Here is a 26,120-nt window from a genome sequence, read left to right on the forward strand (position 1 = left end):
TGGGGCTGTGTGGCCAGTGCAGGGACTGGGAATCTTGTCAAAGTTGAGGGATGCTTGGCTTCCACTCAATATCAGCAGATTCTGGAGACCAATGTCCAGGAATCAGTAACTAAGCTGAAGCTGTGCTGGGGATGGATCTTTCAACAAGACAACGACTCTAAACACTGGTCAAAATCCACTAAGGCATTTATGCAGAGCACTATTTGGGTTAAAGGAGGTTCCCCAAGCTAAACTTATCACTTAGTTTGGCACTTCTATTGGCCTGAGGAAGCGGGCTCAGACCTGTGAAACGCGTTGTCTTTGCTATCACTAAATAAAATCTTTTGTTGTTGCAAAGATTTTGTCATCATTGAGGTAAGCTACCTCATTACCTTTTAAACTGTTTTTAAACGGTGCCTCTTTAACCCAAATAGTGCATCCATTACCCTTACACGTCACACGTCTGAGGGGCGGAGACAGAGCGTCCGTGGTTCCACCACGGTAGAGAGCTGTCTCCTTTCTTTTTTCAAAGGAGTGCGACCACATCCAGGTCCCCGGGGACTCCCCCGAATGGAGTCGGGTTTATTGTCTCCACCTGCTTCCTGCGGTCGGTTGCCCCACTGCAACCCACCTTTGTGAGTAGTTCTTTGTACTTCCATGAGCATCATTTGTCTTTACGTACCACGCCATTGGGCTCCCTTCTTTTTTGTCTCCTGTGTATTTTTCCAGAGGGTGTTTTAACACCCAAACCAAACCACATTCATGCAGAGGAACAAGTACAACGTTCTGGAATGGCCATCTTAGCCCCCAGACCTGAATATCATTGAAAATCTGTAGTGTGAGTTAAAGAGAACTGTCCATGCTCGCAAGCCATCAAACCTGAGGTGTTTTGTAAAGAGGAATGGTCCAAAATACCTTCAACCAGAATCCAGACTCTCAGTGGAACCTACAGGAAGCGTTGAGACTATAATTTCTGCAAAAGGAGGATTTACTAAATATTGATTTCATTTCTCTTTTGTGGTGCCCAAATTTATGCACATGCCTAATTTTGTTTAAACAATTATTGCACACTTTCTGTAAATCCAATAAACTTCATTTCACTTCTGAAATATCAGTGTCTCTCTCTTATATGATATATTTAACTGACTTTTTTTTTTATCAAAACAACCAACGATTTATACAGGAAAATCATGATGATTAACAAGGTTGCCCAAACTTTCGCACCCCACTGTATATGGTAAGATGCAGATTATCCAAAGATGCTTCAATATATGTTTTGTCTGAGTCTCCTTGGCTATCTTATTCAGAGATGTCCCAATAGATATTCTACAATCCTGGCCAAAAGTTTTGAGACTGCTTAAGTTTTTATAATAGCAATTTGCATATACACCAAAATGTTATGAAGTGTTCAGATGAATTGCATAGTCCTTCTTTGCCATGAAAATTAACTGAATCCCAAAAAAAACCTTTCCACTGCATTTCAATGAGTTCATGAAAGGACCTACTGAGATCATTTCAGTAATCGTCTTGTTAACTCAGGTGAGAATGTTGACGAGGACAAGGCTGGAGACATTATGTCAGGCTGATTGGGTTAGAATGGCAGACTTGACATGTTAAAAGGAGAGTGATGCTTGAAATAATTGATCTTCCATTGTTAACCATGGTGACCTGCAAAGAAACGCATGCAGCCATCATTGCTTTGCATAAAAATGGCTTCACAGGCAAGGGTATTGTGGCTACTAAGATTGCACCTAAATCAACAATTTATAGGATCATCAAGAACTTCAAGGAAAGAGGTTCAATTCTTGTTAAGAAGGCTTCAGAGCATCCAAGAAAGTCCATCAAGCGCCAGGATCGTCTCCTAAAGATGATTCAGCTGCGGGATTGGAGTGCAACCAGTGCAGAGGTTGCTCAGGAATGGCAGCAGGCAGGTGTGAGTGCATCTACATGTACAGTGAGGCAAAGACTTTTGGAAGTGTTTTGCCTAAGCAAATAGGGTTTTTAAACCCTCTAACTTCGCTCACCATTCAAAGATGGGAATAAACAAAATTGCTGCAAAACAGGAAAAAAAATAAAACTCAAAGAAATAGTTTATTTAGTCCTACAATCCTGTTACAATATTATCTAAGCCTGCAGAATCATAGTTAGTTTGAGTAATTAGAAGTATGCATCAACACGTTACCAAGCTGTTGTAGACATCACCCAGGGAGAATCGGGGGACCTCAGCAACCTCGAAGGGGAAACAACTGGAACATACACGAACAGCACGTCTGCTGATCATCTGGAAAGATCCCAAATCATAATGTCTCCCCCCTGCCTTTAACGGACAGAATCGTCGTAACCGCGCAAGCGCATAAGCAGCTAATCAGAACATGTTTCTATTCCACGCAAGCGCAGAAAGAACACGTTACTGCTGCTGCCTCAGCGTGTGATCACAACATGATCTTATTCCGCGCAAGCGCAGAAAGACCATATGTTGCTATTTTAGCGCGTGATCATAACATGCTCTCACCGCGCGCAGGCGCAGAAAGACCACATGTTGCCAATCAAGTGCGTGAACAAAACATGTTTTTCTTCTACCCAAGGGCAAGAAGAACATGTTGCTTTGTGGACAAAGAATGTGAGCAAATGTAAGAAATGTAACTTATTGCACAGCAATTCATTGTTCTTACTCTGCACAAGGACAGACAAAATACAGCAACGTCTCCAGTTGCTGTGTTAAACCAAATTAACTCATCCAGTACTGGACAGAGAATAATACACATTTAACATCTATACGTGAACATTAATCCCATATATCCATACATAAAGACAGGCATGTCACTAACGTATCACAGGAAGATGGCCTGGTGTCAAGAAGGACAGCAAAGAAGCCACTTCTCTCCCCAAAAAACACCAGGGACAGATTGATCTTCTGCAGAAAGTATGGTGAATGGACTGCTGAGGACTGGGGCAAAGTCATATTCTCCGATGAAGCCCCTTTCCGATTATTTGGGGCATCTGGAAAACGGCTTGTCAGGAGAAGAAAAGGTGAGCACTACCATCAGTCCTGTGTCATGCCAACTGTACAGCATCCTGAGACCATTCATGTGTGGGGTTGCTTCTCATCCAAGGGAGTGGGGTCACTTACCATTTTGCCCAAAAACACAGCCATGAGTAACGAATGGTACCAAAACACCCTCCAACAGCAACTTCTTCCAACAATCCAACAACAGTTTGGTGAAGAACAATGCATTATCCAGCACGATGGAGCACCGTGTCATAAGGCAAAAGTGGCTCAGGCACCAAAACCTTGACATTTTGGGCCCATGGCCTGGAAACTCCCCAGATCTTAATCCCATTGAGAACTTGTGATCATTCCTAAAGAGGCGAGTGGACAAACAAACAATCAACTAATTCTAAGAAACTCAAAGAAGTGATTATGAATGAATGGGTTGCTATCAGTCAGGATTTGGTCCAGAAGTTTATTGAGAGTATGCCCACTCAAATTGCAGAGGTCCTGAAAAAGAAGGGCCAACACTGCAAATACTTTCACTTTGCATAAATCTCATGTAATTGTAAATAAAAGCATTTGAAACGTATGAAGTGCTTATAATTAAACAACTAAAACAAATATCTAAAAGCAGTTTAGCAGCAAATTTTGTGAAAACTAATATTTGTGACAATCTCAAAACTTTTGACCAGGACTGTACGTCCCATCATGGTTCTCAAACAATGCAGTCAATTTTATCCATAGATCCAACTGGCTAATGTTATGTTATCTGGTTTTAGTTCAGTTTAGTTGAAGTTATACTAAGGTTGACTTACTAGAGCTTGTTGTGCATTATTGTAATATGTTACAGGTTCTCTACATGTCCAATGTGATGATTCTTTGCTATTGAGGGAATAGCAGTTCCCAACAATCATTCATAAAAGCATGTGCGTTACAAACATCTGGTCGGAAAATATCGCGTTCGGTATTTTAGACTTTTGTGTGCTAATTCATAAATATTTTCACAGCTGCGATAGAAATGCTGAGTTTTAACGAAGCCCAACTATCAGTAACATTGTTACAACATTGCTACATTCCTGTTCTCCATGCAGAGACAGCATTACAATAAAAGAGGCATCCCCAAATTCCCTTTAGATGTGCATCTTTTATTATACTGTCTCTGCTTGCCCTGAATCTGCTCTGTATCTGTCTATAAGTCTTTCTTAACAATCTATTTAATTGCCACAGTGTAGAAGAACTTCAAGAAACTTTACAAATGCAATGCTTTCTGATGTGAAAAACACATCTTAGAAGCAAGAACCCAAGAGGTTAAACACAGCCTAAGGTATTCACGGGAAGCCTTGTTTTTTTCCACTCTCGCTGCTGCTGCCTGGGGAGATCTCTGCTTGTGAGTCTCCATTAACTTTACTCTTAACAACAACAACAAATAACATTTGTAAAGCACTTTTCTTTCGTAGGACTCAAAGCGCGTAAGCATGGCTCAGACCAATAATTGGTTGATTGGTAAGTCATTGTACAGAGGAAGATTTCTATAAGTCTATAATGTCAAGCTGAACAGGTGGCTTTCCAGTTTGGATTTGAATAAATCCAAGGATGGGGCTGTCATTACTCGGTATGGTAGGGAGTTCCAAAGAGTAGAGGCAGCATGACAGAAAGCTCTGTCTCCAAAGGTTTTGAGGTGCACTCTGGGAGTGACCAAGTTTATAGAGCCTGCTGATCTGAGGTTGTAAGAGGTGTGGTGCAGCTTCAGCAAGTCCTTCATGTATCCAGGGCCCAAATTGTGCAGTGATTTCAAAGTCAGCAGTCCAATCTTAAAGAGTATTCTCCATTCTACTGGTAGCCAGTGCAGTGAGCGAAGGATCGCTGTAATGTGACAGTGGAGAGGCTGGTTTGTTAGCAATCTGGCAGCAGCATTCTGCACTAATTGCAGGCGGAGCAGGTCCTTTTGGGGGAGGCAATAGTCCAGCCGTGATGTGATGAAGGCATGATGTGATGATTATGACTCTCTTATCACCTCTTCAAAGCAGGTGGTATGTTCCGTGCCATTACAGCCTGCTCTAATCTTTATGGATTGACATTTACTGACATGTGTTGGAGGTATTTACCGCACAAGTCGGTAATTTACCTCACTGCTCGGGAATTTCAGCTTTGCATGCGGTAACTGCTTTTATGAATTGACATTTTGCTAAGTGCTAAAGTCAGCTGTTTTCTGCATGCGGTAATGCTTTATGAATGATAGCCAATGTATGGTATTACCACTGACAATTTGTCTCCAGAAGTAAGCCGCCATGCTTGCACACACTGTTACACTGTAGAAAATGTAATGTGTTGCAGAAGGGGTCAGTGAAGGGGTCAATAGCATCTAGGTGACGCCTCAGAGGCTGGCCACGGCACTCAGGGCTCTGACCTTTCTCCATTTTTTTCTTTAAGTCTTTTTTTCTACAACTAAGTCTCTCCTGCACTGCATTGGTGAGCAGAGCACTTCCCCCTTCACCGAGATTGGGAGGATGCCAGATGCAATTACCCGGATCAGCTATGCGGCTGCCCCCATGTGTTCAGGGCTGTACACCATCAACGCTGACTCACAGTCTCCTGGGACTCAGGCTCAAGTGGATGCCGCCTCTTCTGACGGAAAGCCAGATCTGATGGATCAGATCTGGCAGCAGAGACAGAAAGATGTTTGGAGAAATTACATTTCTGAGATTTAGAGAAACATTCTAAACAAGGCCATAGAGCCAGGGATGGCCGTAGTCAGTCAACTTTGCTACGCTGGAAGTACACGTAGTTTTACCCAATTACACTTCGACAAACTACGGCTTCGAAATCGAATATTCGCTTCGTATGCATTTCGTAGACGACGCGTTAAAATACGCAATTACGCATAGTGCGAAGCGTAGTGTATGCGGATGCTTATGCCCGCATGCAGGAAATGTTACGCATGAATTCCTCTTTAAATGCTTAAACCGGGAACTCTTCTATGCGTACATTCCCCTTTCCAATGCGTAAATTTGTAAGCATACAATCGCACGTGGAAAATTAGCCGCGAGCAACGCAATCGTAGTTCACTACGCAATACACGTTAACTACGCATAGTGGGTGTAAGCTACAGTACAGCTACGTGTAAATTCGTAAGCGTAGTTTTGAAACTTCACCTACGAACTACGATGCATAGATGCAAACTACAATGCGTAAATTCACACTGGCGTAGTTTCTGCTCATCCCTGCATAGAGCAACTTATCACCTCTATGGGCCGACATCCAAACGGCAGAGGGGTAAACATTAAACATAAAGGGCTTGATTCACAAAGCGGTGCTTACTGTTAGCACGCCTGTGAAAACTCCCTTAGCACGTCTAAAAGGTTCACGCTCAAAGTTTTGCGTGCAAAGTTTTGCGCACACACTGCACAGAGCGCAGGGCACTTCGCGCGAAGTGCCCATTAAAGCCTATGGGACTTTGCGTGCGGTATTTAGTGCGCGATCTGATTGAGAAAACCGGTTAGCACCCTGGTTAGCGCGTCTAAAGACTTTAGACGTGCTAAGTAGGTTAGCACCACTTTGTGAATCAAGCCCATAGTGTTTTCGTATTTCCTAAAGGTAAACAAAGGGCAGTGAACAAAAAAGAATGTATTTCCCCGTTAAGGAAGAGCCATATTTAGCTGGGGGTCATTTGCGCATGGGGGTCATTTGCGCATGTGTGAACAGCTATCTGTACGTCACACATCACATTCTCTTATCTGCCAATTGCAGGCCTAGGATGCGATGTATAAATAGTCCGCCCCTGCCGGTGATGTCAAAGTTAACTCTTTAGAGGCTGGTATATAATAGCCAAACAGGAGCTGCAGAGCTCACTTCTAGTCACTTGTAACCAGGGGTCGAGTCCTGCGTGGACGCGGGTGAACGGCGTCCACCCACTTTTTCTTCAGAGTGAACGCCGTTCACCCTGGCTTGTGTGGAGGGGAGCAGCGCAGAGAAGGCAAGCTATGGGGACAGTGGGAATGGGCGGACATCTCCCCCCCCCCCATCCCTCATCTTTGTGCTCCCCTTCTTGCCTCTCCCCTCCAGCGTTGTTAAGTGTCGGGCCCGGCGGCGAAAGTGGGCGGAGACTTTCCGCCTTCTTCCAGCTGCAAGGGACGCTCTGCTCTGTGTGCGGCTAGAAGACCAGACTAGCCGCACACAGAGCGGCTGGAACGAGGTAAGTCTCCGCCCACTTTCGCCGCCGGGCCCGACACTTAACAACGCTGGAGGGGAGAGGCAGGAAGGGGAGTACAAAGGTGAGGGATGGGGGGGGAGATGTCCGCCCATCCCCACTGTCCCCATAGCTCGCCTTCTCTGCTCTGCTCCCTCCGGGTGGGGGCTCACCTGGGTAACCTGGGCACATATACCCCTGCCTACATATACTGGGGACATATACACCTGCCTACATATACTGGGGACATATACACCTGCCTACATATACTGGGGACATATACACCTGCCTACATATACTGGGGACATATACCCCTGCCTACATATACTGGGGACATATACCCCTGCCTACATATACTGGGGACATATACCCCTGCCTACATATACTGGGGACATATACACCTGCCTACATATACTGGGGACATATACCCCTGCCTACATATACTGGGGACATATACCCCTGGCTACCTGGGCACATACACCCCTGCCTACATATACTGGACACATATACACCTGCCTACATATACTGGACACATATACCCCTGCCTACATATACTGGGGACATATACCCCTGCCTACATATACTGGGGACATAAACCCCTGCCTACATATACTGGGCATATATACCCCTTGCTACATATACTGGGCATATATACCCCTGGCTACATATACTGGGCATATATACCCCTGGCAACATATACTGGGCATATATACCCCTGGCTACATGTACTGGGCATATATACCCCTGGCGACATATACTGGGCACATATACCCCTGCCTACATATACTGGGCATATATACCCCTGACTACATATACTGGGGACATATCCCACTGGTTACATATACTGGGCACATCTACCCCTGGCTACATATACTAGGCAACTATACCTCTGGCTACATATACTGGGGACTACTATACTCATGGCTACTTATACTGGGGACACCTATAGACCTGGCTACCTGGGGGTACCTATTTTGGGGGAACTGCTGTCAGATTATCTGCATTTTTGTGGAACCGCTGTTATGTATTTTGGGGAACAGCTGCCAAATTATGTGTATGTTAGGGGAACGGCTGCTGCCAGATTACGTGTATTTTGGGGAACTGCTGCCAGATTGTGTATGTTTGGGGGACCACTACTGCCATATTATATGTCCTTTGGGTGTTACGTGTATTTTGGGTGATCCGCTGCCAGGTTTCGCGTATTTTGGGGAACTGCTTCCAAATTATGTGTATGTTGGTGGAACTGCTGCTGCCACATTGTCTATTTTGGGGGAACCACTTCCATATTATCTGTATTTTAGAGGAACTTCTACCAGATTATGTGTCTTTTTGGTGAAATGCTGTCAGATTACATCTATTTTTGGGGGATACACTACGGCAGAGCTCAAACTTCCTCAGCAGACCTTTTACATCACTGCTAAGGTCATGTATGTTTGGCCCCACCCATGACCACGCCCACGGTGTGCTTGACCACGCCCATTTTTGGTGCGCCGCAGGAATTCTCCGAGTGAGTCCACTCACTTCTTTTCCCAGGACTACATCCCTGCTTGTAACTACTTTTAACTTCTAATAACTTCCTTAAACTTCCTATTATATGCCTGTATTCCATAATAACTGTCTTAGTGCAATGTAGCATAGATGTTCATAAAGGACAACTGAAGAGAGAGGTATATGGAGGCTGCCATGTATATTTCCTTTTAAGCAATACCAGTTGCCTGGCAGCCCTGCTGATCCTCTGCCTCTAATACTATTAGCCATAGCCCCTGAACAAGCATGCAGCAGATCAGGTGTTTCTGACTTTAAAGTCAGATTTGACAAGACTAGCTGCATGCTTGTTTCTAGTGTTATTCAGATACTACTGCAGAGAAATAGACCAGCAGGGCTGCCAGGCAACTGGTATTGATTAAAAGGAAATAAATATGGCAGCCTCCGTATACCTCTTACTTCAGTTCCCCTTTAAGAGAAACCTGAGTTATTCACAAGGACTAGCTCAAGCTCCATGAAACGCAAGTTGAACATCAGATTTATTGCGGGAGAAAAAAGTGTGTCTTATGGTCCAAAAATACGGTAATTTATTTTCCCCATTCCAGACATAGGCCTCAATTCACTAAGTTTATCTCCTGTCTTTAATAACTCTTTTAGAGTTGTTACCAAGGTGATAAGGCATGTAGTTTTCAGGAAAGATTTTACCTCAGGCAAACCTAAAGTTAACTCTTCTGTCTTTAAGTTAACTCTTCAATCCTTAAAATAACTCCAGAGTTAGACAGGCTGTTAATTAACTGCGTGTGAAAATAACTACAGAGGAGGTAACTTAACTACAGAGGAGGTAACTTAAGGAATGAAGAGATAAGATAACTTTCTCACTGTGTGGAGGTAAGTTTTCTCTTGCCTGATTATCTCCAGCATGATCTTAGTGAATCGAGGCCATAGTGATTTATACACTTTATTAGGTCAGTGTATGTACAGTATGTAATAGGTCATGTGCATAACACATACAGAATTTTAAGGAGGGTGACTAGTTTAAAAGCAGCAATACGCCTTGACCAGGAAAAACAATGTTTTGACATATTCTTAGGGTGGCCATACACTGGCACGATTCGCGGCCGTTTTGACAGCAGATTCGATCCTGGGATCGAATCTGCTGCCAATCTTCGCAGTAAACGCACCCACCGATCCAATTTCCTCCCGAAATCGGATCGGTCCGTCGATCGCGCCGTGCGGGAAATTACCCTCGATCGCCCGCGGGTAGGGAGCGCGTCGCTAGCGGCGGCCGATCCGATCAGGTATACATTACCTGATGCTGGCTCCCGGGCATCTTCTCCGCACTGCACCGCTCTGTTCCGGCTCCATCCCGGCGCTTCCTGTGTCACTGCAGTGACCAGGAAGTTCAAATAGAGGGCGCTCTATTTGAACTTCCTGGTCATGGAGTGACACAGGAAGCGCCGGGATGGAGCCGGAACAGAGCCGTGCAGCGCAGAGAAGATGCCCGGGAGCCAGCATCAGGTAATGTATACGGGGGGGCAGGCGGCAGGAGTAGCTCAACAGATTGTGATCGGTTTCAGGCTGAAATTGATTCACAATCTGTTTGCAGTAAAGGCAGCCATACGATCCCTCTCTGATCAGATTCGATCAGATAGGGATCTGTCAGCTGGTCGATCTAATGGAAAATCGACCAGTGAATGGCTACCTTTACAGTCTTGATCGACCGAGGATAGTAGTAGTACATAATTAAGTTTGTCCTCTGCTTGCTGAGCAAGCATAATTATCCTCTGCTTGCTGCGCAAAGATTGATCTCTAGATAAGGGACCAAATTCTTCACCCAAGGAAATGGGAAAGAGCTGACAAGCTGATTTTTAAGTGACAAAGGTATGTTGAGACCAGGTATTTGTGATTTGTGCTGATTTAGCTTATAGTAACAGGAGAATGAGTCCAAATCTTGTATTACATGTGGTAAGATTGTTATCGGGTCAGAAAGGAACAAAGCCACGTCATCCATAAATAGGCTGATGTGCTTTTCGTCTTGAACTTGGATGCCTCTAATGTTGGGGTTAATTCTTATTTTCTGCGCTAAGGTTAACAGCGTAACAAAAATCATAGGGGACACCCTTGTCTAGCTCCATTAGATATGTTAAATGGCTTTAATATAAATCTGCAGCATTGACTCTGGCAGATGGAGCTGTATAAAGTGCCATAATAGGCAGCACTGTGGCATAGTGGTTAGCACTCTCGCCTTGCAGCTCTGGGTCCCCAGTCAAATCCCAGCCAGGGCACTATCTGCACAGAGTTTGTATGTTCTCCCTGTAGACACAGGGAGACCCTGTGTGGGTTTCTTCCTGGCACTCCGGTTTCCTTCCACATCCCAAAAACATACAGATAAGTTAATTGGCTTAATATCATCTTTTGTATTCTTATTTCACAAATTTCTATTATTGTTATATTTATTAATGTCTGATTGTTGATGCAATATTTTCAACAATATCAATTTCTTACAATAAGGTTTTCATCCAGGGATGCTATTGCTTGTCCAACTTTTGGGTGAGGATGTAAAAGTGCCAGCAGAAAGGCACAGGTTAAAAAAGAGATGCTGTATATACTCGCGTATAAGCCTAATTTTTCAGCTTAAAAAAATGTGCTTATTTGTGAGTCATTGGAGCAAAACAGATAATGGATCAGGTTTTGTTAAAGGGACACTTAAGTCAAACAAAAAAAATGAGTTTTACTTACCTAGGGCTTCCAATAGCCCGCTGCAGCTGTCCGGTGCCCTCACCATCTCCCTCCGATCCTCCTGGCCCCGCTGGCAGCCACTTCCTGTTTCGGTGACAGGAGCTGAGGGGGACGCGAGTGATTCTTCGCATTCCTGGCCACAATAGCGCCATCTATGCTGCTATAGCATATATCATATACCATATAGCAGCATAGAGAGTGCTAATGTGTCTGGGAACGCGAAGAATCACTCGTGTCCCCAGCCTGTCAGCTCTTGTCACCGAAACAGGAAGTGGCTGCCGGCGGGGCCAGGAGGATCGGAGGGAGACGGCGAGGGCACCAGACAGCTGCAGGGGGCTATTGGAAGCCCTAGGTGAGTCAAACTCATTTTTTTTGTTTGACTTAAGTGTCCCTTTAATGGCAGAGGAGAGTAAGGATTGTGCTGTAGTGATCCTGCTCTTACCAGGTTGCACCCTGCTGTGTCTGTGCCCTTCATCCCCTGCAACATGGTGTGCAGAGTGTGCTGCTCAAGAATGCCTCTGTCACCTGGCAAGCAACATGTCAGCGGTACAATGATCAGGGATTCTTCCTGTGTGGGATTTGCTTTGTCTCATATCTATGACGCCATCTAGTGGCTTCTTGAGACATAGCTGTATGATCCTGGGGCACATCTAGCTATGGGGACGGGACTGACTTGTACTGGGGGAACATCTGGCTACTGTGGAGGGGCTATATTGGGGAGGGGGCTTAAACACGCGAGCCAATCACTTTTTTCCTGGTTTCTTGGCTTATACATGGGTCGGCTTATATGCAAGTATATATGGTATTTGCTTAGTGATAAAGGATGAGGTGAGTTGTGGAATGAGGTGGAATGATCCAGACCATAATACTAGCAATATTGGTAAATAACAATTTAAGTGCAACGTTAAATAACAAAAACGGTAAATAACAATTAATTGCGGTATTACATTATCGGTAAATTTACAGATAATGTTGAACCTAACCTCTCCCTAACAAACAAACACAGAACATTTATATCGTGCTTTTCTCCTGGCGGACTCAAAGCGCCAGAGCTGCAGTCACTAGGATGCGCTCTATAGGCAGTAGCAGTGTTAGGAAGACTCGCCCAAGGTCTCCTACTGAATAGGTGCTGGTTTACTGAACAGGCAGAGCCGAGATTCAAACCCAGGTCTCCTGTGTCAGAGGCTGAGCCCTTAACCATTACACTGTCCAGCTACTTTCACACAGAACCCTCCCCTGGTGGTGCCTAACCCTAAGACTCCCCTGGTGATGCCTAACCCTAAGACTCCCCTGGTGGTGCCTAACCCTAAGACTCCCCTGGTGGTGCCTAACCCTAAGACTCCCCTGGTGGTGCCTAACCCTAAGACCACCCTGGTGGTGCCTAACCCCCTAATCCCCGCTAACAATAATATAATAAATTTCAATTGAAGTGCAGTCGCCTGCTAAATAGCGTAACAACTTTCTATATTACAATAAATAACAATTGCGTCCACATATATCAATAAATAAAAATTGCGCCCATTTTTGGCAGTCACTTTTTCAACTGCTCCTCTTGTTGGGCAATTCACAACTCTTGATTAGACAGGAGACAGGAGAGAGATTATTCAGAGAGTATAGTGAAGATGGACAACACAGGGATGCAGACAGAATTTAAAGGGCTCTGTGTCGGTATGGATTTTGTCATTTTTATCATTGAAGTATGTTGCAATATAGCTCAATATAATAATAGCATAATGAAGCATTATAGCTCAGATTTCAAATTAGCGAAATAAGTATGCATTGAGCTTCATTGGTACAGCAGGAAAGTACTTAATTATGACCATTTTCTTTAAAATAGGAAATTGTATTTCTATGTTTTATAACAGTTTTTGGTCTGTATGGTTTTCTTGGATAACCTGTAACAGTTTTTGTTTTTCATAGGTAAACAAATGTGCAGCATTGCATTAGTGTTCATATATTTTACCTTTATTTTATAGAAATATTCAGATCGCCATGGAAGAGATCAGCGTGATGGATGGGGAAATTATGATAGGTGAACTGATGGAAGGGCTATGCCACTGCCAGGAAGGTTTGTAATCTGATTTAGTTTTACATAATAATGACAGCATGTTAGCGATAGCACTGCCAGAAAAGAATCACTTATGCCTAGGGCGCATTTCATCCCTAATCAAAATTCACCATTCTGTTTGAAACAAAGCACTTTCTAAATTGAATGCTGCAGTTTTGTAAACAAGCTATGGGTTTCCTTTGTACTTTAACCACTTCAGGACTGACATATAAAACCATCTTAAGGACCACAACAGTTTTGATGTTTTAGCTGTGTTTAATCAGCAATTACTTTAGCCCTACCTAAGACTCCTAAAATACATGCGTGTGTGTGTTTTGTTTTGTATATTGGGGGGAAAACTTTCTTTGGGAAGTGTTTTCTCCCAAAAATATTTTAATTTTCTATGGGGTTTTTTGTACTGCTAAGAGAATAGTCTTGGCTGCAAATTCAATGAAACCAATAGAAGTGTGCAGAGCCCTCAAGGGACTTATTCACACCTTAACCAGTTCGGGTTATCTGGACGAGCTTCCTCGTCCAGATTGGCACTGCTGCTGCCCCTGGCTGGTGCGCGCGATTGGGCGCGCCCCCGCGCGCGCTCCCGCCACCCGCCGCTAGCCCCCCGATCAGTGAATGGGAATATAATTCCCATACACCGATCTAACTTCCCCGCAGAAATACCGACGCTTAGCGCGGTATTTCTGCCCCCAGGAAACTTCTGCTCAGCATTTTAGTTCCTGGATGCGAGATCGTTCGCATCCAGGACTTTTTTCACTGTGGCCATCTTGTGGCCAAATAGTAAACTGCACCCACATACATTTTTAATAAAAAAAATATTATTTTACATTTAAAATTAGCAGTTTCCCTCCCACACCAAAAATTACCTACATACATTTTTTTAATTAAAAAAAAAATAAAAAAAAAACAAAACATAAATAGTTACCCAAGGGTCTGAACTTTTTAAATATGCATGTCAAGAGAATATGTTAGTATATTATTTAAAATGATACGCTTATAAATAGTGATGGACGCAAATTGAAAAAATGCACCTTTATTTCTAAATGAAATATCGGCACCATAAATTGTGATAGGGACATAGTTTAAATGGTGTAATAACTGGGACAGATGGGCAAATAAAATACATGAGTTTTAGTTACGGTAGCGTATATTAATTTCAAACTATAATGGCCAAAAACTGAGAAATAATGAATTGTTTTCATTTCTTTCTTAATCTTCCTGTTAAAATGGATTTAGAAAAAAATAATTCTTAGCAAAATGTACTACCGAAAGAAAACCTAATTAGTGGCGGAAAAACAAGATATAGATCAATTCATTGTGATAAGTAGCAATAAAGTTATAGGCGAATGAATGGGAGGTGAACGTTGCTCGGATGCATGAGATTTTCGGCACTGCGGCGCTGAACCGGTTAAATGCAAATCAGATGCAAACTGTTCCCTAATAATTTAAATACATTGAATGCAAATGGATACACATAAATGCAGCTAGCCACATTAAACTATGTTTAATTGTCAGGTAGTGTTAGGTCTCTTCCAAGAGGGTACGTCAACATCTTCCTTTTGCTGCATCTGTTTTGAATGCAAGTTGTGTAAGTTGCCCATGTTTGGGCACTGCCCGTCCATGCAGCTGGTCAATCGGGTGCAGCCTTTATTGGAAAGCGCTGCCATTTCCTCCTGTTGTACAAAAATGTAAGTCTATTTGTGGCTAGCTGCATTCATGTGCATCAGTTTGCATTCAATGTATTTAGATTAGGGATTAGTGCATAGTTTGCATCTGATTTGCATTCAAGGTGTGTGTATAAGCCCCGGGGAGGGGGGGGGGGGGGGGGGCTCTGCCCACCTCTGTTGTTTTCATGTCACTTGCAGCCTAGTAGCGTTGCCTATTTCTTGCAGTTCTTTTGAAAAATGTGTGAACAATTTATGGGATAGCAACCCCAGGTTTTAACTATGTTTAACCTATTAACGGCAAACTGACTTATTAAAACGTCCCGTTTTACCCTGTTACAGGCAACAGGACGTTTTAATAAGTCGCTCGCTCCCGCCGCCACTCTGCACGTGTGCGCGCCGCTCCCGCCACTATTTACCGTCGGGTATCCGTATTCAATTCAATTCAATTCAGTTCACTTTATTGTCATTGTGTAACACAACGAAATTACTTTTCATGACAACCCCACGGTGCTTATAGGGAACATAGTGATAGTAACAAGGAAGAGAAGAAATTATACAAGTATGCCAGGTATTACAGATGTTTAAACAATTTGTGCACAGTGTTAATTATTTCAGAGAGGATTCAGAGTTCATCAAGTTTATGGCGGATGGGAAAAAGCTGTCTTTCAGTCTGCTTGTGTGTGTGCGGATTGATCTAAAACGTTTACCTGATGGAAGGAGCTCAAACAAGGCATTTCCAGGGTGAGTGTTGTCCTTGATAATGTTTTTGGCCCTTCTCACGCTGCGATTGGGGAAGAGGTCCTCTACCCATTCGCAATGCCTGGAAAGAATGGATGTGACCGCGATCAGCAGCCGCGTCCATTCATAAAACAGGATGCCGTCACAGTGCAACAAAATGTAAAAAAGAAAAAGTGAACACTTCGTATGAAATGGGAATGTGTTCACTAGCGCCATCTTGTGGACAAAAAGTTAATTACACATACAGGCACATACATACACATACACTTCTACACAATATTAATAAAATGAATAACTTATACTTCCAAAGCCCCCCCCCCCCCACCCCCCAAAAAAAACACTTGTAAAAAAAAAATACATAAATAGTCGTTTTAGGGACTCAGCTTTTATATTTTATGAGGGAATATTACTATAACTTTACTACATAGGGGCTTGTAATTACGGACCGGACAAAACAGAAAAATAACACCTATATTTCAAAATATTTCAAAATAATATATTGTCGCCATACATTGTTATAGGGACATCATTTAAACGGTTTAATAATCGGGACAACTGTGCAAACAAAATGTGTCGGAATTAACCACGGGAGAACGTTTAATTTTAAAACTATAATGACCTAAAACTGAGAAATATTGATTTTTTTCTATTATTTTCTTATTTTTCCAGCTAAAACACATTTAGAATAAAAACATTCTTAGCAAAATGTACTACCCACAGAAAGCCTAAATGGTGGCCAAAAAAAAGAGGTAGATCATTTTGTTGTGATAAGTAGTAATACATTTATTAGGGAATAAAAGGGAGGAGCACTGACTGGTGAAATTTGCTCTGGTCAGTTAGGGTAAAAACCACTTCGGGGTAAACTGGTTAATTGTCAGTTATTAAGGGCTCTTTCACATCAGAGCTTGCGTTGGAGAACGCTCAAAGCATGCGTTTTGTTGTATGCCTTTTAATGCGTTTTGATATGCGTTGCACTGCAGTGAGTGTGCGTTTTTAATCCGTTTTCAATCCGTTACAGCACATAGAAAAACGCAGGTAATTTTTTTTTCTTTTAGTTTTCAACTTTCTACATTGTTCCTCTGTTGCATTCTGGGACTGATTGCCTGCGTTAACGGATTGAAAACGCGCATAGTGTGCGTTTTACATTGACTAACATTGTAACGCATAAAGCTAGCGTTGGCTGAAAAACTGCGCCTGGGTGCAGTGTAACGCAACGCACAAAAAGGCTGCGTTATATGTGAAAGCTAAAATGAAAGTCTATGGACTTTCATTTCACCTTGGGTAACGCAAACTTTACCCTTTGCGTTGAAACGCAGAAAATCTGCCCTAATGTGAAAGAGCCCTTAGGTCTCTTCCGAGAGGACACGTCAATGCTGTGGAAGAGTCTAGTATTGAGCAAACTGTGCACAGGCTGTTTTTGAAGCCAATGTTCTCCTTTGCTGCAACTGTTTTGAATGCAAGTTGTGTAAGTTCAGAATTAGAATCAGAATAATTTTATTTCGCCAGGTACACCAAATTTGTGTGCCCCGGATTGCTTGTGGTTCACAAGGCAAGTGGCAGTACAGAAACAAATGACATGCACATGACATACATGCTACAAAACCCTATCTGGTTTAAAGAGGAGCCCTGGTGGTTTATAAAAGCATTTAAAAGCAGTTTAAAAGCTAAAAAGTGGTTTGAGGTTGCTTACCTCAATGACGAAAAATCTTTGTATAGACAAAAGATTGTTTTGGTAGCACAGGCAACTGTTCCGCAGGTCTGAGCCCGCTTCCTCATATCAGCCTATATCAGCAAAGAGGAGACTCCTCAGCTCTTCTTTCAATGCCTGCTGTTCAGAGGTCAAGTCCTGCTGGAAGTACCAATGATGTACAAACATTTACAGCATCAAATTACTATCAATAACATTGCATAATCAGCGCTGCGTAATATGTTGGCGCTTTATAAATACAATAAATAAATAATCCAGTTTTTCACTAAAGACATTGATTCTTGAAAGTAGTTGCTTTTGAATTATTATTATTATTTAGTATTTATATAGCGCCGACATATTACGCAGCGCTGTACAGTGTATATATATATATCTTGTCACTAACTGTCCCTCAAAGAAGCTCACAATCTAATCCCTACCATTGCCATATGTCTATATATTATGTAGTGTAAGTACTGTAGTCTAGGGCCACTTATTAGGGGGAGCCAATTAACTTATCTGTATGTTTTTGGAATGTGGGAGGAAACCGGAGTGCCCGGAGGAAACCCACGCAGACACGGAGAGAACATACAAACTCTTTGCAGATAGTGCCCTGGCTGGGATTCGAACCAGGGACCCAGCGCTGCAAGGCGAGAGAGCTAACCACTAAGCCACCGTGCTTATGTTATAAATATTAGGGGTATTGGCACCCTATGGAGTTTGTATTTATCCCTAGCAGTTGCTCCTGCATACAAGAGAATGATGGAGGAGCAGAGTTTTGATGGTTGTCCTGTAGAAGCTGGTCAGTAGTTCCCGTAGCATTCTGAATTTCTTCAGTTGGTGCAGGAAGAAAAGTCTCTGCTGTGAGTTCTGGTAGTGTTTTGCCCCCATCTAAGGTTGCCTGTTATGGTTGTGCTTAAGAACCGAACACTTTGAATTCTGGCGACCTCCAACACATCAATGAGGGGGGTTGGAGGAAGTTTTATGAAAGTCCACAATGAGTTCAACATTCTTTGCATGTTAAGTTTCTTTATAGCTCTCCATTTAAACAGTGCTGACTGTCAACCCTTACTGCCACAGCCTGTAGTGCAGCAGCCTTTAGCAGAATAAGCACACAGACCAGGCAGATACTCACAGATACCAGCGGATTCTTTTTTTTTATCTACGACAGAGGAGAATCAGCTAAATTGCCAAGCCCAGTCCCCAGCTAGAGGGACAAAAGTAATGCTGGGCTTGCCAGCTACTTCACAAGGTGAGATTATTCCAGCTCTACTTGATCTGATATATACTGCTCCCTGAGTGCGCTCTATTTTCTCGTCTTGCATTCCAGATAGACCATAAGAATAGGGTGCTAATTTTCATTGGACTAAAACATGGTGGAAATGGAAAATGCAAACAAATATTCAAGACAAGAGAGAATCTGTCACCCATTCACATGACCTTATAAGGTTGGGCGAGGATAGGATTTTAAGCAGGCTCTATGGGAATGCCCTACTTCTAGGTCCCTATTGACCAAACTCTCAACATTTGCATCACAACTGTTGAGAGGTTGTGGAAAAGTGCATGTTTATGGAAAAGTGAAACTTTGTTTAAGCAATGGAGCAGTGCCAGGTGTCTACTAAAAAAAACACCTTCAAACAATCAGCTCCATCATCGTAGGTACTGCTGGAAGCTAGAAACCTAAACTTGTATGTCGCTTAGCTTGGAAATATTGTCTTATGAGATTGTTTATCTGACACCAATCTCTTGATTTGTTTGCGTAATTTCACACACAAACACACCTGTGTAATGATGCCCAAGATTGTAATCGCCATCATTACGACCAGTGGGTGTAGAAAGAAGTTTTGAACTGCAGAGGCCCAGTCCGTGTGTCCCTGGAACATCGCCAGAAACCTTTTCCACCAGGTCAGACTGGAACTCACCTGATTATATTTGTGTTCAACCTCTTTAAGATCCCCTTGATCATGGTGAAATATCACCTCTAGTTTAGTGTTCTGTTTGTTTAACTGTTGTAACAAAGTGTGGTCTTGTGTCAAAACCTTGACGACTGGATCCATATGGGATCTCCGCTTACACAATAAGTTCCCCTTGGGAGATCAACCTTGTCAGAACAATTATGAAAATGTAGTATGAATGTGTCAGTAGACATCATGTTTAAAAAATAAACTTTTCCCTCAGCCACTGGAGATATTGGGTTGGCTTTAGAATGGATCTTTTGAATGGCTGCTGCGCATTCTGTGTTTTTGAGCCAGCTCGCCGTCTAGCACCAAAACTTGTTGACCTCACAGGTCCTGGTGTAAGACGTGTGGATGAAACAGGTGTCCCCAGTGATACTACTAGAAAAACTACCTGGGTTTTTCCATCGGTAGGAACTAAGGAAGTAGCGGTGCATAAAGAATTGTCGCACCCTTTCCACCTGTTTACCCAGAAATCTCGGTGCCTCCATGTAAAAGATCCTTCCCCAGGAAAATCGATAAATCTCTCCTTGTCAAGTCTCAATTGTAAAGGAGTTTTACCTTCTGATAAGGCTTGAGCCATTATCTTAAAATCCGCTGTTAACTCGGTCTGCATAGACAGATATGCTGTTTCCTATGCAGTACCCCTAGCATGTGCAATCATCTTCTGAAGAATTATTTGAATGTGCCTTTGAGTGTACCCCTGAACGTTGTGTTGTGCGGTGTTGTGCGTTAACTGTTCCAAAACCAAGTTCAGATGATGTTGGGTACCCACGTTCTGTTGTCCCAATGGGCCTAATTGTTGAATGACAAAAACAAGGAACACCAAGAGCCCCAATAGTGTAATATGTACTGGTAAATGGTTACTAGATAGAGTAAATATTAATACTCACAAACCAGGGTTACCATTAGGCAACCACTGTAAAGGCAGGTGGGGAGATTTTCCTGACCCCACTCAGGAATAAGAAGTCGCTCTCTGTAGATGAGAAAAAAGGGGGTTCCACCCTCCACCAAGGGTGGACTCAATATTATGCAGGAGAACAGAGGCGCCAAAAGGATAAAAGGAAGATAAATGAGCATAAAAACCAAATTCTTGGTAAACAGAGGAGGTAGTGGTGGACTTACCTCCTCCAAGTAGACACACAACGACTGTAGTAAAGACAGTCAATATATTTTATTTATGAACTCCAAATATACAACACGTTTCGCAGGTTTGATCCCACTTCATCAGGCAAAAACAACGGAGCAATAGCATATGTGAAGAGCCAGGCACCTCTGTGCAATTGTTGAATGTCTACACTGTTTGCTACCCCCATTCCAGCGCCCATGTCTCCCACGATTGTATCTGCTACATCCCGGGACCTTCTTCTGGTTACACTATTCCCTGTACCAGGGTGGCAGCGACAGTGCTACTGTTAGGGTACATATTAGTTATTACCCACTCTTCTAAGTTAATCTGCCAAGTGATCAATTGAAGCTGGGCCTCCATGATAACTGGATTCGTCCTCAGTTGATTTAGCTGAAAAGGGCCACTTTTTATCCTCCCGGACTAAGAGCGCTATTTTTAAACTCCCTTGGCTTAGTCCCATCACCCTTCCATCATAGAGAGTCCCCGGGGTGGTACCTGATGTATCCCAGGATTCTACCTCTCTACTCCAAAAAGTCCCCTGACCCATTAAACTCACGTCCCATGCTAACCCTTGTGGCCCTCCCCAGAAGAATACTGTTGGTACTCTTTCTTCTGGGAAATGGATTAGCATCTCCATGACAAAATATGTTCCCAACTGTCCTGATTGGACCTTCCCCCCCCCCCCCCCCCTTATGTCCTGAGGCAAAATGCGTACTTTAGGTCGGGAAGAATGTACTCTTTGCAATCTTTCAATTAACCACTTGAGGACTGTGGGCTTTACCCCCCTTAAGGACCGGCCACTTTTTTTCCATTCAGACCACTGCAGCTTTCACAGTTTATTGCTCGCTCATACAACCTACCACCTAAATGAATTTTGGCTCCTTTTCTTGTCACTAATAAAGCTTTTTTTTGGTGCTATTTGATTGCTCCTGCGATTTTTACTTTTTATTATATTCATCAAAAAAGACATGAATTTTCGCAAAAAAATGATTTTTTTTAACTTTCTGTGCTGACATTTTTCAAGTATACATGCAGCACGAAAAATGTGGACAAACATGTTTTTGATTAAAAAAAAACCCATTCAGTGTATATTTATTGGTTTGGGTAAAAGTTATAGCGTTTACAAACTATGGTGCAAAAAGTGAATTTTCCCATTTTCCAGCATCTATGACTTTTCTGACCACCTGACATGTTTCATGAGGGGCTAGAATTCCAGGATAGTATAAATACCCCCCAAATGACTCCATTTTGGAAGGAAGACATCCCAAAGTATTCACTGAGAGGCATAGTGAGTTCATAGAAGATATTAATTTTTGTCACAAGTAAGCGGAAAATGACACTTTGTGACAAAAAAAAAAAAAAAAGTTTCCATTTCTTCTAACTTGCGACAAAAAAAAAAAATGAAATCTGCCACGGACTCACCATGCCCCTCTCTGAATACCTTGAAGTGTCTACTTTCCAAAATGGGGTCATTTGTGGGGTGTGTTTACTGTCCTCGCATTTTGGGGGTGCTAATTTGTAAGCACCCCTGTAAAGCCTAAAGGTGCTCATTGGACTTTGGGCCCCTTAGCGCAGTTAGGCTGCAAAAAAGTGCCACACATGTGGTATTGCCGTACTCAGGAGAAGTAGTATAATGTTTTTTGGGGTGTATTTTTACACATACCGATGCTGGGTGAGAGAAATATCTCTGTAAATGACAATTTTTTAATTTTTTTTATACACAATTGTCCATTTACAGAGATCTTTCTCCCACTCAGCATGGGTATGTGTAAAAATACACCCCAAAACACATTATACTACTTCTCCTGAGTACGGCGATACCACATGTGTGGCACTTTTTTGCACCCTAACTGCGCTAAGGGGCCCAAAGTCCAATGAGTACCTTTAGGATTTCACAGGTCATTTTGAGAAATTTCGTTTCAAGACTACTCCTCACGGTTTAGGGCCCCTAAAATGCCAGGACAGTATAGGAACCCCACAAATGACCCCATTTTAGAAAGAAGACACTCCAAGGTATTCCGTTAGTAGTACGGTGAGTTCATAGAAGATTTTATTTTTTTGTCACAAGTTAGCGGAAATTGATTTTAATTGTTTTTTTTCACAAAGTGTCATCTTCCGCTAACTTGTGACAAAAAATAAAATCTTCTATGAACTCACCATACTCCTAACGGAATACCTTTGGGTGTCTTCTTTCTAGAATGGGGCCATTTGTGGGGTTCCTATACTGCCCTGGCATTTTAGGGGCCCTAAACCGTGAGGAGTAGTCTTGAAACCAAATGTCGCAAAATGACCTGTGAAATCCTAAAGGTACTCATTGGACTTTGGGCCCCTTAGCGTACTTAGGGTGTAAAAAAGTGCCACATATGTGGTACCGCCGTACTCAGGAGAAGTAGTATAATGTGTTTTGGGGTGTATTTTTACACATACCCATGCTGGGTGGGAGAAATATCTCTGTAAATGACAATTGTTTGATTTTTTTTTACACACAATTGTCCATTTACAGAGAGATTTCTCCCACCTAGCATGGGTATGTGTAAAAATACACCCCAAAACACATTATACTACTTCTCCTGAGTACGGCGATACCACGTGTGACACTTTTTTTGCAGCCTAGGTGCGCTAAGGGGCCCAGGGTCTGATCTGATGGGTAACAGTGACAGGTGGTGATAGGGGGTGATTGATGGGTGATTGATGGGTAATTAGTGGGTGTTTAGGGTAGAGAACAGATGTAAACACTGCACTTGGGAGGTGATCTGATGTCGGATCTGCGGGCGATCTATTGGTGTGGGTGGGTGATCAGATTGCCCGCAAGGGGCAGGTTAGGGGCTGATTGATGGGTGGCAGTGACAGGGTGTGATTGATGGGTGGCAGTGACAGGGGGTGATTGATGGGTGATTGACAGGTGATCAGTGGGTTATTACAGGGAAGCACAGATGTAAATATTGCACTGGCGAATTGATAAGGGGGGTCTGAGGGCAATCTGAGCGTGTAGGCGGGTGATTGGGTGCCCGCAAGGGGCAGATTAGGGTCTGATCTGATGGGTAACAGTGACAGGTGGTGATAGGGGGTGATTGATGGGTGATTAATGGGTAATTAGTGGGTGTTTAGGGTAGATAACAGATGTAAACACTGCACTTGGGAGGTGATCTGACGTCGGATCTGCAGGCGATCTATTGGTGTGGGTGGGTGATCAGATTGCCCGCAAGGGGCAGGTTAGGGGCTGATTGATGGGTGGCAGTGACAGGGGCTGATTGATGGGTGATTGACAGGTGATTGACAGGTGATCAGGGGAATAGATGCATACAGTACACAGGGGGGGGGGGGGCTGGGGAGAATCTGAAGGGTGGGGGGGATGATCAGGAGGGGGCAGGGATAAAAAAAATAGCGTTTACAGATAGTGACAGGGAGTGATTGATGGGTGATTAGGGGGGTGATTGGGTGCAAACAGGGGTCTGGGGGGTGGGCAGGGGGGGGGGTCTGAGGGGTGCTGTGGGCGATCTGGGGCAGGGGGGGAGAAATCAGTGTGCTTGGGTGCGACATAGGGTGGCTGCAGCCTGCCCTGGTGGTCCCTCGGACATTGGGACCACCAGGGCAGGAGGCAGCCTGTATAATACACTTTGTAAACATTACAAAGTGTATTATACACTGTGTATGCGGCGATCGCGGGGTTAACATCCCGCCGGCGCTTCCATATGGCCGGCGGGATGTTGCGGCGGGTGAGCGGTGACAGGTGCCGGATCGCGTCACGGATCGCGTCATGCCCTTACAAGGACCGCCGCCTCTGTGGGTGAGCTGGTCCTTGCGGGCTCCACTTCCCGGCCGCTCCTGTGCGTTAGGCGGTCGGGAAGTGGTTAAGAGTCCCTCCTCACTAGAATGAGGATAAGTGGCTGAATATGGACTGTGTAGGACTGTATCATATGGTGAACCATGTAGTGAGGATGGTGTTACCTGTGTTGACTCTCCCTTCCTTGGGATCGCTCTCCCCACACTCTTGGTTACCTGAAAATGTGACCGGATCTCGATTCTTACGACTTCTTCCAAGAACCGAAACCTACAGTTGTTTCAGGAACACCCCCTGTTGGCCGCTGTGGTGCGGTTCCTCGCTTCCCTTCTGGAGGAGAAGGGACATTTACGTTTACTGCCCGCTCCTTTCCAGTCTAGAAGAACCCCACTCCGGAGCACCAAGACAAGGTAATCCTGAACAACACACTCCACCTTTTGCATGTACCCATTGTATTGCAATGTACCTTTTAACAAGACTTAGGATTAGTGCGTTGGTTCCGGGAGTGTGACATTCCAGAGCAGATTTAAGCTGCCGTTCACATCACACTTACAGCACACTTGACCCTTCATACCTTTCACCAATATTGTGCCATGAAATTTGTTTCCACCTGGCACTAGTGATCTTTTCCTCCTTTCCTGTTCGGTCCATTCCAAAGGGAAGTGCAAAAGGATCAGTACCTTTTTCTCCAAACATCAACATGCTTGGGCCTGGTGTTCTCATTAACCCCTTATTGTGCATGAGAATGTCCTTCCCTCTGTCTCCTAGGACAAAATGGCAACCTAGGATCACCATCAGCACGGTACTCTTCATTATGAGAGCACCTCCTTGGGAAAGAAAAACATTAGCAATTTGCATTATGCTTTGTTCAGTCAGTTTTTTTAGTCTCTTTCTGATCTCGGAAATCTCGCTGCTCTTTTGTTTGGCCTCTGGAAACTTTCGCTTATCCAGCTAATATGTCTATCTCTGTTGCCAGCACCCAGTACCCTGTGTATTTTGCGGGCAAACACAGTGCAGCGTATGTATTTTGCAGGCAAACGCAGTGCATCGTGTGTAGTTTGTAGGCAAATGCTGCACCAGCGCATGCGTAGTAGTGCGCAACTTGCCGAGAGACCTTTCAGGAATCCCCCCTTAGAAGAGAGAGAGAGAGAGAGAGAGAGAAGCAAGTACTTTATTTGATATTATCTGAACTAATCGCTAGCTAGCACATAAGTACCCTTGTTTTCTTTACTTTTGTACAGCATATATCCAGCACTTGGTGTAGCAAAACCATGCATGCATGCACGTAGGTATATGTGTATGGATGGAATACAGTTCAATGTGGAGGTTAGCATGCACTGAGTCATCAGTTTGAATCCCAGCCAGGACTCTATCTGCACAGAGTTTGTATGTTCTCCCTGTGTCTGTGTTGGTTCCCTGTGTTCACTCCAGTTTCCTCCCACATCTCAAAAACATACCTTTTAAAGGAACCCTCAAAGTTTGACTTTTTGCGATCCCCTTTAGTAGGCAGAAGGAAGTTAGTAATGACACATAGATTTTTATTATTTTTTTTTTTTACTACCACTGCCATCTTTATTAGAGCTTACATATGCGGTGCCTTACAGCAAATCAAAACAGACTAGCCTCCTTCCTCTTCCTCTCCGCTAAAATGACAATAGCAAAGAATTGGAAGAAGACACCCTCTAACTTTTCAGAAGTCAAAATGCGCATGTCAGAGTTT

At 43.5% G+C, this 26,120-nt stretch overlaps 1 protein-coding gene across 1 annotated transcript in view; it reads left to right on the top strand.

Moving 5' to 3' along the window:
* The window catches only part of LOC137509446 (scaffold attachment factor B2-like), a 996,257-nt gene that overhangs the window by 896,999 nt on the left and 73,138 nt on the right, over positions 1 to 26,120 (top strand). Inside the window, exon 10 of the mRNA XM_068233833.1 lies at positions 13,358 to 13,449. Within this exon, the coding sequence (XP_068089934.1) occupies positions 13,358 to 13,417 (60 nt within the window). The 3' untranslated portion in view covers positions 13,418 to 13,449. The remainder of the gene's footprint in view (positions 1 to 13,357; positions 13,450 to 26,120) is intronic.

This window comes from Hyperolius riggenbachi, chromosome 1 (assembly GCF_040937935.1).
Source record: "Hyperolius riggenbachi isolate aHypRig1 chromosome 1, aHypRig1.pri, whole genome shotgun sequence".
Classification (NCBI taxonomy): Eukaryota; Metazoa; Chordata; class Amphibia; order Anura; family Hyperoliidae; genus Hyperolius; species Hyperolius riggenbachi.